General features: G+C 42.6%; 1 protein-coding gene across 1 annotated transcript in view; it reads left to right on the top strand.

Annotated features, from left to right (window-relative positions):
* The first annotated feature begins 1,031 nt into the window (after window positions 1-1,031).
* The window catches only part of vstm2b (V-set and transmembrane domain containing 2B), a 33,173-nt gene continuing 18,160 nt past the window's right edge, over window positions 1,032-16,044 (top strand). The window contains exons 1-4 of the mRNA XM_067997481.1: window positions 1,032-1,175; window positions 2,987-3,019; window positions 3,633-3,999; window positions 10,550-10,579. Coding sequence (XP_067853582.1) covers window positions 1,047-1,175; window positions 2,987-3,019; window positions 3,633-3,999; window positions 10,550-10,579 — 559 coding nt within the window. The 5' untranslated portion in view covers window positions 1,032-1,046. The remainder of the gene's footprint in view (window positions 1,176-2,986; window positions 3,020-3,632; window positions 4,000-10,549; window positions 10,580-16,044) is intronic.

Consider the following 16,044-nt stretch of genomic DNA (forward strand, 5'->3'; position numbering starts at 1 on the left):
TTTTACCATCAGGAGTAAATAGAAGGGAGCGATCAAGTTGTCGATCGCGTTGGTCCTTTTCAGTCAGACTGCACAGAGCTGAATGCTCCACATTTGCAACCTTGGAGAGCGGTATTTCACGGCTTTGTTAACTGTGATGGGATTGCAGCACTCCAGAGGGCTCGAGATCTAACACTACCTGGCGTGTGTTCTGTGCATTAAAAGTCTCTATGAAATGGAAAATCGCGGGGTCACCAATATTCTCTATTACTTGATACTAAACGCACCACTTTTGCTCTGTGTAAACGGTGAGTCGAGATTTGTAATCGATGCCACGGTCTTATTATTGTGGAGCTCTGTAAGTATCAATGGGTTTGATCAGGTTGAGGTCACAGAAACTACAGCAAATTAGCCAAGAAAGAAATAAGTGGACGCGGCTTCTAATTAAATGGTACAAATGACTGTAGCAAGTGTTGACTGTGCATATTTTACAGAATTATTCATTTCAATCTCGCTGCACTCTGAGCTGATAGTGTTGGTGACAGCCTCAAAACACGTCGTCACTCAACATTCCCCAGTTTTAGGAGTTGCAGTCTGTCCTGCTTATATAATACTCAGTGCTAACTGAGTGATAATGCCATAATATTTCGATGATGGCTCATTAATTTCATGGACATTTGACTTTCATTTAAAGTTGCATTTGAAAAAATGGAGCGACTTGGATGGGTGGGAGCTTTCCATTTTTAGATATATAATATTGTGATTGCTTTTAAATGCCAGTAAGGAAAACTCAAAAGAAATAATAGATGCGCGGTGTTTAACCGGAATTGGGTGAACTATTAATGGTGTGCCGTACCTGTTGTAGACCAAGTCAAATTATTACTTAAACGATGTAGTCTATCCATCAAATGTATCTCTGCACGTTTCACTGAAGTCAGGGGAAACGGCATGAGAAAAACTGAAGCTTGTCCGTTAACCATCGCTTTACAATTATTCTCTTCTTTCTGTCAGCAAAATTTCTTGAAGTGCCCCAAGATGTGACTGCTAAAGAAGGGGACGATATTGAGATGTCTTGTGCGTTCCGAGCCAGCGGCACCACCTCGTATTCCCTAGAGATCCAGTGGTGGTACCTGAAAGAGGCCGCCAGGGAGCTAGCACACGAGCTGGCACTCGGCACCCAGGGAAGCAGAGCCAAGGTAAAGGGGAAAAAAATGGGCAAGAGGAACTTGGGTGAGGGTCTCCGGGGCATGTATGGAGTACTGGCGGAAATACCTTAACCTAAAGAAACGCTGTATCTATCTAATCTGGATTCAGGGATTCATTCTGTGGTGATGCGTTTACTGTCAATTATGGTGGGGAGGGGGATGAGAAGTAGAATAAGATCGTTTGTAGGGAGTTCGCAAGAGTCAGTGCCACAATTCATAAAACTGAAAGGGAATGTGTCTGAGAAAGTGTGTTGTAGAGACATTTCTTTTTTTTAAAAAATTCAGGGCAAAGGCAGCAGAGAAATCCACCCAGTGCTGAAATAAATGCACGAACGTTTCAACTGCAGTCCCAATAGAAGTCTACAGTGGGTCAATGTTGGAACTTTCAAGGAGATAACTGAAATACAATCTATAACTGAAATACAATCTATAACTGAAATACAATCTAAACCACCGTTCTAGAGAAGAAACAAGCGAAGGACGAAGACAAGGTTATGTAAATACCGGTAGTCAAGTCAAAAATGGTCTGTTTCTTATAGAAAATGGAGGCAGTCAGGAGTTTTCTTGGGATAAATAATCAATGATTAGGGAACAATGCATGTGGTAGGAGTTGAAACCCAAAGTTTAGGATACAACTGCCACAATAGACTGAAGACTAAACTGGGACTGAAAGGTGTAATGCGTATTCCCGAGAAAGCCAAATGTAGACAACCACACGTGGGCGAGACAGGAAAGAAGGTATAGCCTGGAAAACGGAAAGCCCGAGGTGAACTCAGTCATCTTAAGGACAATTCAATGGATGGGACAGGGGGAATCAGGGACACGGGCGGTCAGACTCACAAGGCCAAAGACTAAAGCACAATCTTTGTGTAACAGAAGTGTCGAGGTTTGAGTAATTAAGAGGAGAAAAGCAGTGGTAAAAGCAAAGCCGTAGGTTTCAGTCTAAGATCAATTCTTGTCACCGCCCCGACATTGACGATGTGGGTAGAGCTGCAGAATGTCAGGGTAGCCCCGACAAACAGTGGAATAGCATCTGAATGGAAATCTTGGGTTTGATTCCAGTCTCAATCCTATTGGATGTTGTCATCCTGAAAGTGTCTTGAGGACAGACAGAGTGATCCCCACTAGATACCAGGAGCAAAATAAGTGTAGCCTCGGGAATGGAATCTCCCGTTTGATTCCAGTGTCGGCCCAAATGCACCTCCTTCCCTAAAAGAGACAGGGACCAAGCTTGGATGGGGGTTCGGGGACAGGGGCGTTCTAGTGAGAGGCACGAGTTGGGGGGTGGATCTGTAGCACGGCGTCTTCAGTCTAATCTCTTACCTTTATTTCTCTGCGATCGCAAACCTCTCACATGTACAGTCCCAGGCTCCTGCAGATCTGTATTAATCGTCTATACACCGAGTATACAGTGAACGGTAACGCTGTCCATGACACTCTAATAAATCTATTATACAAACTTATAATTGTATGAATTCATTATTACGTGTAATGCAACTGGTGGAGTGAGTTGATGGTTCAAAGCGGATTAATATTGTTTCAAATGTGCTCCTGAGTCAGGTGCTGACGTTATACCAATCTAACTTCAGACGTGACTAAAACATGGGGTGGAACCAAAATATATTTAAAAAACTAGTTAAATGCATCATTTATAACCCAGAGCAAACCACACCTTAAGAAAAAACAAGGCCAACTCTTATTTCTAATAACCTTTACCTCCTGCTTATTGCTGTCAGGCAGATTTGACTTTTAAAGTGAATTCTTTGTCTGGGAATTTGATATAATCTCTGTCCTTATTTCAGGTAACATTAAATAAGGATGCCACCAAAATAAGCGTAAGTGCCATTTTCCTCTACGTATTATTAATAAACAAGACCGCGATATCAGTCCTTTGAATATGAAGCAACATTTACCCTAAAAGTAACATGAAGAGGCGAACTGTCCACATCAGAAGAGGAGATTCGCTGCTCCGTACGCTTGATTCACGGTTCACAGAATTCCGCGGGATAGCAATGATAGCGATATACTTCAAAAGAGAAAACTTCCATCCTCAGATATTTCTATTTCCAATGTATAATTTAGCCACAATGTTTACTATTGTGTAAATTAACTAATTACATGGTTGGCATATTTAAACCCAGTCATTATTTCCCTATTATTTTGTGCTGTTATTATTAAAACTATGCCATTACCTCTATAGTTTTTGTGATAAACCACATATTTAGTTTTTGCAATGTTTCAATTCGGATTATTAATAGTGTTGGCACTGCAGTTTTAATTGTTAGTTTGCTTTTATTTTCTGCTATTTCCTCCCATTATTCATGTTGACTGGTGTTTATAGTTTGTATATGTTTCAATTCTATCATTTCCCTGATGGTGATAGTGATCTTATTCTCGTGTGTTGTGTGGAGCCCTGTGTTCTGATCCAGCCCCTTGATCTGTCTGCAGACTGTCCGGGTAATGGGCAATGACATTTCGCACAAGCTGCGGCTCTCCGGTGTTAAGAAGGAGGACGAGGGCGTTTACGAATGCAGAGTCACCGACTTTATCGACGACGAAACTCAGGAACACAAAGCCCAGGCCATATTACGGGTCACAGCGCGCTACAGCCCAGAGATGCAAGCGGCCGAAGCTGTCTCCCACATTCAGAGTAACGGACCCCGCAGGAGCAGCGTGCGCTCCACCCCGGTGCCCGGCTCAGACAAACGGCGAGTGGTGGAAGCCGTCTCTGGCGGCGAGGCAGCCTCCTCATCCACCCCCGCCTCTGTCTCCCCACCCCCGGGCAACGCAGCAATTATCGGACAGCACACCTCCGGTAAGTAGAGTTGCATCGCCACCGTGTGGGAAGTCAGTGGGATGTACAGTGCAGAAGTAGGCGCTAATCTAATCATTTTATATCCGAGACAAAGAAACGTTTCCAAATGGATTTTATCTAGGTTTTACGATCTGTCGCCTTACATTTCTATAATCTTCCCGGTTAATATCTCACGAGTCCTGCTACTTTGTCCAGAATTCCCACGATTGACCTGAATATGTCTGAACAGATTGCTGCTGAGTTATTTAAGAACTTGCATTTATATAGCGTCTGTCACCACCTTAGGACCTCCCAAAGCCTTTACAGCCAATTAAGTACTTTTGAAGCGTAGTCACTGTTGTAATGTGGGAAACGCAGCAGCCAATTTGTGCACTGCAAGGTCCCATAAACTGCAGTGAGATAATAACTAGATAATCTGATGTTGATTGAGGGATAAATATTGGCCAAGATACCAAGGATAACTCCCCTGCTCTTCTTCGAAATAATGGCATGGGATCTTTTACGTCCACCTGAAAGGGCAGATTGAGCTGCAGTTTAACATCTCGTCTAAAAGACAGCACCTCCGACAGTGCAGCCCCCCCCCCCCCCCCACCTCAGTACTGCACTGATGTGCTGCCTAGATTTTCCATTCAAGTCTCTGGAATGAGAGAAATGGAGAGTGCTACCACCGAGCCAAGGCAGACACCTAATCACTAGTTTGTAAATTTGCCATCATTGAATTTGCATTTAAAAATATGAAACTATTGTTTCCACCAATAATATGCGTAGTTTGCAGTTCTCTGCTTTTCTATAATATCGACCACTGGACATTTGGAAACTTACAGAAATAATGTATCACATTTTACCATATATATTTGTAGAAAATATCTGCTCATATTGAAAATCCTCCAGGAACCAAGCCATAAATAAAAGGAATGTATTAGAGAAGTTATTTAAGCTAAAGGAGGACAAATTGCATGAACCGATGGGATACGTCCAAGCATCCTGAGGAAATTGGGAGAAGAAATATTGAAGGCACTAGAAATTACAGGAGGGAGGAGTTTCCTCCCTGTTTTTAGAGCATTCACTGTGTATAAATGGGGCGAGAATTTTTTCTGGCAAGAAAAATCACTTGGAAGTTGTTTCTGACTGTTTTCGACCATTAAAACAGTGTCCCTGAGATAAGTCACAACTTTTGCGCCTTCCTGGATTCACCATTTGCACGTATCAGAGTGAGAGCCAGTGATGTAGCAGCTGAGAGTTTCCTGGGTTTGCACTGCCAGTGTGCTCTGGGTAAGTTAGATTGAGATTTTTTTAATTCATTCTCGGTCACTGGTAAGGCCGACATTTATTGCCCATCCCTGGTGGTCCTGAGAAGGTGATCAACCATTGCAGTCCAGGTGGTGAGGGTGCTTCCACAATGTTGTTAGGTATTGTTTAATATAACCGAGTGACATGCTAGGCCATTTCAGAGTCAATCGCATTGGTGTGGGGCTAGAGTCACATATAGCCCAGATCAGGTAAGGATGGCAAGTTTCCTTCCCGAATGGACATTATTGAACCAGCTGGGTTTTATGACAATCCGACAGCTTTGTGGTCACTTTTACTGATACCAGCTTTTTATTTCCAATTTTTTTAAACTGAATTCAAATTCTCAAACTGGTGGGATTTAAATTCACGGTTCTCTGGATTATTAGTCCAGGTCTCTTGATTACAGGTCCAATAACATAATCACTACACTACTGTACCCATTTATGTGACGCAGCAGTTGCAAGGATCACCTAATCACCGTGGAAGGGAGGAGTTAGTGAGCCTGAAGAGACTCACTGTTTAAACACTGATTTTTACAGCTGGGATATGCCCTTTAAAAGATGTTTTATTTGGGATTTCTAACTACAAATACCTGCACTTGCTTCTGACAGGATCAGCTCACTGGCATATTTTTGGACCCCCTCTCCCCACCCCCCTCCTTCCCCCTTTCCAACCCCCCCCCCCCTCCCCACAGTAAGGGCTTCTCTAAAGCAGGTATAGCATTCTTTATGGGCATTCCATTGCATGCCATTATCATGGAAGAGGAGAAGAGCAGCACAGAATGGAGCTGAGGAGAGTTGGGCACCATTTCAAGAGGATACAGCACACCAGGTATTCCCCTCTACCCTCAGAATATACAGGCAGCAAAGGTCTTATGAGAGCCTTTCTGATGAGCTGTGCATAAGTCGAGTGGATTTCAGCAAAGAAACAATAGGACATCTCTTTCTGCTGCAGGAAGACCTCCCGCCATGCTCATTTGCCTGCCTTGACCTCTCAGTGGCTCTGAAGGTGACCACCACCTTCAACTTTTATGGCACAGGGTCATTTCAAGCAGCCGCGAGGATCAACGTAACATCAGACAGCATGCTGTACAGGCATGCATTCATCTGGTCACTGACTCCCTTTACAAGAGAGCATTGCCAATTCATCACCTTTGGCAATACAGCAAGGCATCAGGGAGAGAGGGCCATTCAGTTTTGTGGGGTTGCTGGCTTCCTCAATATCCAGGGTCTAATCGATGGCACCCACATTGCTTTGAGACATCCACTCAACTATATCAACAGGAAGAGCTTTCACTCCCTCAGTGGCCAGATCGCATCTGACAACAATCAGAGGGTCCTGTACACCAATGCTTGATATGCAGGAAATTGCCCTGATGCCTTCATATCTTTCATAATTCGTCCCTCTCTGACCTCTTTAGAGAAAAGAATCAATTCAGCAGATAGCTTCTGGATGACAACATCTACCCCCTTCTCCCATGCCTAATGACCCCAATAAGAGTGGCCTGAAAAGCAGCAATGGAGTGCTACAACGAGGCACATTGAGAGGACCGTCAGGTATTAAAAGCACAATTCTTGCTGCCTGGACAGGTCAGGAGGGGTATTGCAGCATGCTCCAGATCGGGTGTCAAAAATAGTTGTAGCTTTGTACACAGCATTGTACTTCAAGAAAGGCTGGACTTTTACATGGCTGACGAGGTGGCCCTTGCTCAGTTGGATCCAGAACTATATGGAGCAGAGCATTATGATGGCCAGCATTCAGAGGATTCCTCAGTGACTGCTGCAAGGGACTTGAGAAACAGATCATTTCTGAAGTCTTCTCTTCTGTGTAACACATTTCACCTTTGACACTACAGCCTGAACCCCTGCTCCCACACTTGTGCAAAAAGGGACATTCCCTCAATTTACTACCCATCTTACCATGTGACAACACATCAGCCCTCTTGCCCTGACATAACTGTGCCAGCAATCATCATCAGAGTGAATAAGTCAGCACTAAATAATGCATCCTTTCCTGCATGACTGTACTCTCCATGAATAACAAAGCACCATGTCAATATACAGTCTATTTTGGTACAACAGTTGCAAAATGCACACAATCACCCAACTCTTTCCTAACACCATGCTTCCCCTGGGTGCCTACTAGTGCTTTTCTATACCTGTTCTTGTGCTGCTTCTAAGTACCACCTCAGGGTGAGGATCACAGGTGGTGGTTGGCTCCTCATTCTGTACATGGGACTGAAGTGGTCCTTGTTTCATGTCAGTTTGCTCCTGGGCAGCTTGGTGTCTCCTTTCATGTTCCACTGGTGTAGTTCTATGAGGGAGATGGCTTGGAAGCCTGGCAATATCCTGCAGCTCCAACTCAGGTGGCTTGATTCTCATCATTTGCTTCATCATTATCATCATCTTCCTCCTCCTATGCTGCCTGTTGCTGTGGTGAATCTGCAGGAAAGAAGGGTGTGCATTAAAGAAGGGTGTTCAGAAAAGAAGGTGTGCAGCTAAGAATGGGTGTGCATTCCCCCCTTGGGTAGATTGAGAAAGGGGCGGAAGGTTTGGCTGTGTGGGATGCCAGAGTGACAGTGTAGGTGCTCAGTCAGCAACCTGGCATCTGCAAGATGCTGTCAACTTCACTATCTTCCACAGCAAGAGCTGAGTGCCTCCCCATGAGTTCTTAAGGCTTCTCCTCGAAGGGGGTGAAATATTTACAGTTGGGAAATCCCCCTCTGGTGCCCTGCCTGTGGTGGGCATTGTGCGCCAACTGATCCTGCAAGAAGATAGAGTAAATAAGGGTAAGGCTCAGCAGTTAAAGAATCTGTGAAAAGTGGCATGGAACAAGTGACATAAGAAATGTGGGATCTGAGGCTGTTAAAGTGGAGGTTGTGCATGTAAGTAATTACTGCAATGGAAGCTGGGATAGCCATAGTGCAAGATGCCAAATTAGAGCCCTTCTTAACCAGAGAGCATTGTAAAGGGTTAATTGTGCAAGTATTGCTTTAAGAGAGTGAAGAGTATGCTGGTGCCCAGGTTGGGCAATGAGGAAAGGTAGTGTGTCTGATGTGTTACCTTACCTGCCCTACTGAGGATGTTGAATTTTATGTGGCACAGCTCTGCAGTCTTGGAGGTGAGAGAGTTGGCACTTAGTGTCAGTTCCACCTCCCTCTGGATGGCGTAAATGATATTTCTGGGTGACTTGGTGGCACCCATATTCAGGGGCCTGTTCCTTTTGCCTTCAATCCCCTCTAGAAGAGCTTGGAGGCTCAAATTAAGTTCTATGTACTTCTCTGGCTAGGTGCTGTGCTCAGCTGCCATTTTGGTGCCATTGTTATACTTCCTGAAAGGTATGATAAAAAAATATTGATAAGACATGTAGTGAAGTTATGTGAAGGTGAAGTGAGAGAGACAAGCACTTGCTTGGTTGTCTCCCAGTCTGCTGCTGAAGTGTGCAGGTTGAATTGTGTATTTAAAGATTGCACCTGAGTTTCTATGCAGTTCAGCTGGGAGACGGGACAGTGCAAGACATCCCTTTGGATGAAACACTGTACTACACCTGAAATTTTGAATGCATTTCTCAGCTTTATAATTTATTTCAAATTATTTTAATTATTTAACTTGCTATTTTATCTATGTAATCATTAACTCCATAACAATCGGTCAGTTGTGTCACAAAATGATCACAGAGCTGATCATTTACTTTCAAAACCTAATGAAATTCAAGATAATAAGCACAAATCCATAGAACTACTTACTGCCTATCAACAGGTGAAAATGGATCATACATTATTGTTGATAGATAAAGGAGTAATGGTAGAATCACCAAAGGTAAGAATTGATGGCTATTTATTAGACTTGTGAGAGATATGAATAATCTGTCTTTGAAAAATTGCTAGGCTGGTCAGTACAGCTGAGCCCAGTCCTTTTCTCACCTGATGTCCATAATTACTTCTTTTCTAGCAAGGGTTACTCGATATTGATGCTTGCTGATTTTTTCCTCCTTCCTAGCCTAGGGGTATTGAGCCCAGTTGTAACAGCTGTACTGATGCTTTAGCTGAGATCAGTACAGGCCTAGGATCAAACCTGGAACATACCTGAGCTGTATGACTCAGTTCAACAATGCGTTTACTAACTGAGTCACCTGGGAAGTTAAAGTGATGCTTTTATTTGCCAGAACAAAATGCTATCGGCAAATGTTCAGAGATTACTAGCAACTTAGAGTGGGATTTTTTATAAAGATTATCACGATTGCAAGAAACACGCTGTAAATTGAGGTGCTTTTACATTTATTCATGTTTAGTTTGGATCTCGTGAGGCCATCGCCCATGCTCTGGTTCCCTTTGTTTACATCGCCTTATCTTGGCAGCAGAATTGTAGACCTATATTTTCGTGAGTCTACAGTTCTGCCCTCAGGATAAGGGAGCTGGTTTCGCAATGTAAAAGCATCGCATGTGCCATCCAAACGAAACAAACATAAATGCAGAAACGCCTTCAGATAAATGTAACTTGCTGTGGTTTTTAGAAAAACCCTGTTGTGGAGGCAATATTCGGCCTAATTCTTTCGAGGCTGAGATAGTTCCATAGCAGCTTATATGCTGAAAATTAACTTTTCACAGGAAATCATCTAGTGATTGTTTTATATAGCTGATACAAAAATGGTACAGTGGGTTAGTGCACTGTCCTTTCACCTGGAACATGTGTTTGAATCCAACCCAAGCTGATGGCATGATAGTCTTCTCTCTCGGCTAACTTTAATAGTCGTTAGTAAAATGAGCTCCTGACGGTTATAGGCCCACAGCACAAAACTGTCCATAATCCAGCACTAATTGGCATTAAATTAGCAATCACACTCAAAAAGACCGAAGTGATGACTGTTGTGAGAAATTGAAACGTGTTGATGCAATAGGGCTTCTCTTCTGGTTAGGGTTACAGCAAAATAGTTGAGCTAAAGTAGATGGAGCTTTACTCTGTGTCTGACAAAGTTCTACCTGACCTTTGTGTGCTTGATACTAAACTGCTTATATGAAAGGTGTAGCAACATTCCATTAAAACCCCTCCTCCCTGATCTGACATTCTCCACCTTTGTGAGAACAAAACTCGCCAAAAAAGATTAAGGAAGAGCATTTGCATTTTTCAAAATTGTTGTACTCAAAATGGATGGTATTGAGTACCGGAACTTCAAGAGGAAGAAACTGTGCAGTTAAAGTTCTGAGATAGACTGAGCAGACAGTAGCTGCTTAAACATTATCATGTATTTGCTTTTCATACAGGTGGGAAACCAACACAGACATTAACTTCAGGTAAGGTGAATAATAAAAGGCTATTTGACTTCTTTGAAAATAACATTGCCAGAGTTTAAAACCTCACGTTCACCTTAGCTAAAGTCATTACATGCTTTGTTTTATTTCTCTGTTATGGTGTTTGCGTAGCCAAAAGTTACTGACTCAGCCTCACATTTTCAATAAAGGTGACGTGAACAAATTGAATGCTTTGGGACATCTGTATGTAGGCACATGTGCATGTCTATATGTGTTTGTGTCTGGGAATGTTATAGAAGCCTATTGATTTTTCAGTCATTAGAAAATTATATTTTTTGCATCTAAAGCATTACATTCATTTCAACTGAGGTCATTTTTTTTTGCTTTCCCAACTTTGTCTGCTTTCCAAACCCCCTTCCACCATCTCCTCATTGCCATACTTTCACCTTTAGGAGAATAGGATGTTCTAGATCTGAGGCCTCCTCATAGCCATATCTCTTCCACATAAATTGGAGCAGCGCTTGCCATCTCGTAGTCCAACTAAGAACTATCAAAACTCTGAAAATTTGCTTCGTGAAGACAAGCAAGTTAAGAGCGTTAAATCTCAAGACTGAGATTCATACACAACGCTCAGAGTTGGGAATCCAATATTCTTCCCATCAGTCCTGCCTGGCTACCTATAAAGAAATGTTATGCATAGAGGATATGTTATGATTAGGGCCACTGGTTTACAATGACTGAATAAGTCAAATTCTGTTTTGTTTATAATGGGATTCCTGGATTTTTACTGGTATTTTATGGGTTTCTCATTGTGCAATTCCATCCAGTTTCTGTGAAAATGGAAAATCCATGTTCTTGCCTATAAAAGTCAAAGGGTTGCTATTTCCTATAATTAGGGGCACTGGTTTACGATAATTAAGTCACATTGCATTTTATTATATAGGATTCTGGGATTGTTACTGGTGTTTAAGGGATCACAGTCCACAATTCCATTTATTTTTCTATGAAAGCAAAATAAAAGCCTTGAAATACTTGCATTTATTTAGCACCTCAGGATGCCCCAAAGTACTTTACAGTCAATTAAGTACTTTTGAAGTGTAGTCACAGTTGTAATGTAGGAAAATACCTAGTGGCCTTGTTCATGGTGAACTGTGAAACACTTTTTTTATTTCAAGGCTGACCCAACATCTCAAAATGAAATGAATTTACAAGTGAGTTATGGTCAGCCTCACAATTGGGAATAAAATGTTTCAGGACTGTCTGTGACATTCTCTTTCTGACACTTCTTTTAACACGTTTAGGGGTAAATCATCTCTACTTTGAGAAAAGTAGAGATTTCTACTTTGAGAAAAGATGAAAATTTACTCCTTAAATTGTATATCCTGGCTGGAGGTGATCTAACACATTTACTATGCAAGCTGTATTGATACCTAACAACTTCCACACTGTGGTAAGAGCCGGATCATTTGCAGAAGTTGTCTCAGCTGGTTAGATGGGTGGTGGAATTCTTATTAGCAGGAGGACAGATACTGCTGGCATGCACCTGGATGGAAGAGTTTGTGAATTCATTTGAAGTTAATGTCATTTTTTTTTGTTTTTTAGGTTCAGGGTAATTTTTGCAGTATAGTGATGGGAGAGAAAGGAAACACCAGTCAAAGAAGTCTTGGAATGTTAGAGAAAACAAGCCTTTGGTATAAAGACGCAATATCTTAAACAGCCTGAGGGAGAGAGACACTCTTTTGTGCATAATAATATCAATACTTTAGGCATTCCTTTACCGACTTAATTATTTATATTTTTCTTGATTTTTCAACATGGCCCTCCTCCAGGTGAGAGTGATTAATGGTCTAGGACACAGTCTTCGTGTCCACCTCAATGCCAACCTGATCATCATCCAGGCATGAGTTGAGCTGACCTAATTATTTTTTTCCTCGCTGCTGAAATTAAACACTCATGTGGGAGATTTGAAAATGTATCTGAGGTGTGACTGGAATTTGCATTAAAATTTCTTCTAGACAAGTTCTGGGAGGAAGGGTAAGCCATCCAGGGAAGGAGCACTTCCCATATCATTCCAGCATTTCTCCTGGTGGAATTGACCCAACAGCGGCATTGACATACTGGTGTGTTCCATTATTCTGTGTATAGTATGAATGTGGGTGGAGAAAGTACAGGAACAAAATTACAATAACAAAAAAATGTTTCAATAGTATCAACTAGTTTGAAATGATATTAAGAGTTTCAATTCATCTATTAATATTATCAAACAAGGAATAAGATAATATCATAATGGTACCTTCGGTTCAGTAAAATCTAAGTCAATAGACGTTGCTTTTTAACAACATAAAGCCTAACAACAGAATTTAACTTTACATTCACTGGAATCTAGGGTAATGGTGAAGTGGTTGTCAAATGGTCTTACCTAGAAACTAATCTAGCTAAAGGTAAAAAAAAATCACAACAGGAAACAAATGAGTTGCCCTGTCAGAACAGAGAACAGAGAATACACCTTTATTTTGACTTGCTGCAAAGAACATTACACATTTGGGAGAGGACTTGGTAGGCCTTTCAATTATATTTTGTTACAATTATATTCGGTGTTATACAATCTAAGAGGAATGGTTTTGCTGCCACATTGTAAATGTAATCACTTTAAAGGGCATATCTTCAGTACCTCAATTACTAAAAATTCAGTGAGGACCAAGCTTCCCATATTCCTGGATAAGTAGGTTTAACCACAACATTCCTTTATTATTGACAGAACAAATGTCTTATTTTGTAAGATTTCCATTTGTTCTGTTTCTAAATGTCCAAAATATTGACCTAGTCCCACACCAAGCCAGTTTAATCTAGGTAGAAAGGAAAATGTCTTTTTTATTGTATGCATTCACCTACATTAAAAGCAAATATAAGAACATATTTGTATTCTGCTAGCTTCCTTTGGAACAGTCCAGAATATTAGAAAACAAACAAAGAAGTAAGTGTTTTATGTTTTTGATCAGATTGGAATGAGGTAATGGTTCAATCTGATAGTGCAATGTTGGCTCTGATTCATGCCACCAGTGTGTCCTGATGTATGTCCTGCTGGGGGCAGAAGGCTTATTATCTTTGTATTGATATGAGATGCTTCAGAGATGGTCACTACTTATGTAGCTCATTGGTAATTTTTCTATATTTTTGTTCTTGGGATGTGAGTGCCACTGGCAAGGCAGTATTTATTGCCCACCCTAGTTGCCCTGAGAGCATCTAGAGTCAACCACATATTGTGGGACTGGAGTCACATGTAGGCCAGACCAGGTAAGGGTAGCAGGTTCCCTGAAGGACATTCGTGAATTAGTTGGGTTTTTACAACAATCCGCAGCTTTCATGGCCATTTTTTCCTGGTGCCAACCCACAAATTACTGGATTTATTAAAGTCAATTTCACAACTTGATGGGATTTGACCTCTGGGTTGCTTATCCAGTACCATAGTCACGAGCATACCCACCGACAGGCTGAGAGATTCTGGAGTACACAGCACAAAAAATGGAAACAGAAGGAGGAATTAAGTGGATTATTAAGAAGGTGTAAATTGTACCAAAGTAAGGTATAAAAGAAGTCGTCACCATTGAAAGGATAGGGGGTAGCTGAAAATAGATTAAATAATGCTTAGAAAAATGCCAAAGTGTACAAGCAAGAGATGTTCAGCAAATAAGAAGGAATGATAAAAAGGCTGATAAAATGACTTTGTCTAGTAAATGTTTTAATGCACAATGAGGGTGGGGGGAGGGGTGCTGAGATTTTGTAACCACCACAGTTGGGGGAGAATTGCTTCTGTTGCTTTTTTTTTGTTCATTCATGGGATGTGGGCATCGCTGGCAAGGCCAGCATTCATTGCCCATCCATAATTGCCCTTGAGAAAGAGGTGGTTAGCCGCATTCTTGAACCACTGCATTCCGTGTGGTGAAGGTTCTCCCACAGTGCTGTTAGGTAGGGAGTTCCAGGATTTTGACCCAGCGACGATGAAGGAACGGCGATATATTTCCAAGTCAGGATGGTGTGTGACTTGGAAAGGAACGTGCAGGCGGTATTGTTCCCATGTGCCTGCTGCCCTGGTCCTTCTCCTTCTAGGTGGTAGAGGTCACGGGTTTGGGAGGTGCTGTTGAAGAAGCCTTGGCGAGTTGCTGCAGTACATCGTGTAGATGGTACGCACTACAGCCACGGTGCGCCGGTGGTGAAGGGAGTAAATGTTTAGGGTGGTGGAAGGGGTGCCAATCAAGCGGGCTGCTTTGTCCTGGATGGTGTTGAGCTTCTTGAGTGTTGTTGGAGTTGCACTCATCCAGGCAAGTGGAGAGTATTCCATCACACTCCTGACTTGTGCCATGTAGATGGTGGAAAGGCTTTGGGGAGTCAGAAGGTGAGTCCTGACTCCCCAGAATACCCAGCCTCTGACCTGCTCTTCTAGCCACAGTATTTATGTGGCTGGTCCAGTTAAGTTTCTGGTCAATGGTGACCCCCATGATGTTGATGGTGGGGGATTCAGCGATGGTAATGCCATTGAATGTCAAGGGGAGGTAGTTAGACTCTCTCTTGTTGGAGATAGTCATTGCCTGGCATTTGTCTGGTGCGAATGTTACTTGCCACTTATCTGCCCAAGCCTGGATGTTGTCCAGGTTTTGCTGCATACGGGCACGGACTGCTTCATTATCTGAGGGGTTGCGAATGGAACTGAACACTGTGCAATCATCAGCGAACGTCCCCATTTCTGACCTTATGATGGAGAGAAGGTCATTGATGAATCAGCTGAAGATGGTTGGGCCTAGGACACTGCCCTGAGGAACTCCTGTAGCAAAGTCCTGGGGCTGAGATGATTGGTCTCCAATAACCACTACCATCTTCCTTTGTGCTAGGTACGACTCCAACCACTAGAAAGTTTTCCCCCTGATTCCCATTGACTTCAATTTTACTAGGGCTCCTTGGTGCCACATTCGGTCAAATGCTGCCTTGATGTCAAGGGCAGTCACTCTCACCTCACCTCTGGAATTCAGCTCTTTTGTCCATGTTTTGACCAAGGCTGTAATGAGGTCTGGAGCCGAGTGGTCGTGGCGGAACCCAAACTGAGCATCGGTGAGCAGGTTATTGGTGAGTAAGTGCCGCTTGATTGCACTATCGACGACACCTTCCATCACTTTGCTGATGATTGAGAGTAGACTGATGGGGCGGTAATTGGCTGGATTGGATTTGCCCTGCTTTTTGTGGACAGGACATACCTGGGCAATTTTCCACATTGTCGGGTAGATGCCAGTGTTGGAGCTGTACTGGACATCTTGGCTAGAGGCATAGCTAGTTCTGGAGCACAAGTCTTCAGCACTACAGCCAGGATGTTGTCGGGGCCCATAGCCTTTGTTGTATCCAGTGCACTCAGCCATTTCTTGATATCACGTGGAGTGAATCGAATTGGCTGAAGACTGGCTTCTGTGATGGTGGGCGTATCGGGAGGAGGCCGAGATGGATCATCCACTCGGCATTTC

This window comes from Heptranchias perlo, chromosome 16 (assembly GCF_035084215.1).
Source record: "Heptranchias perlo isolate sHepPer1 chromosome 16, sHepPer1.hap1, whole genome shotgun sequence".
NCBI classification, from domain to species: domain Eukaryota; kingdom Metazoa; phylum Chordata; class Chondrichthyes; order Hexanchiformes; family Hexanchidae; genus Heptranchias; species Heptranchias perlo.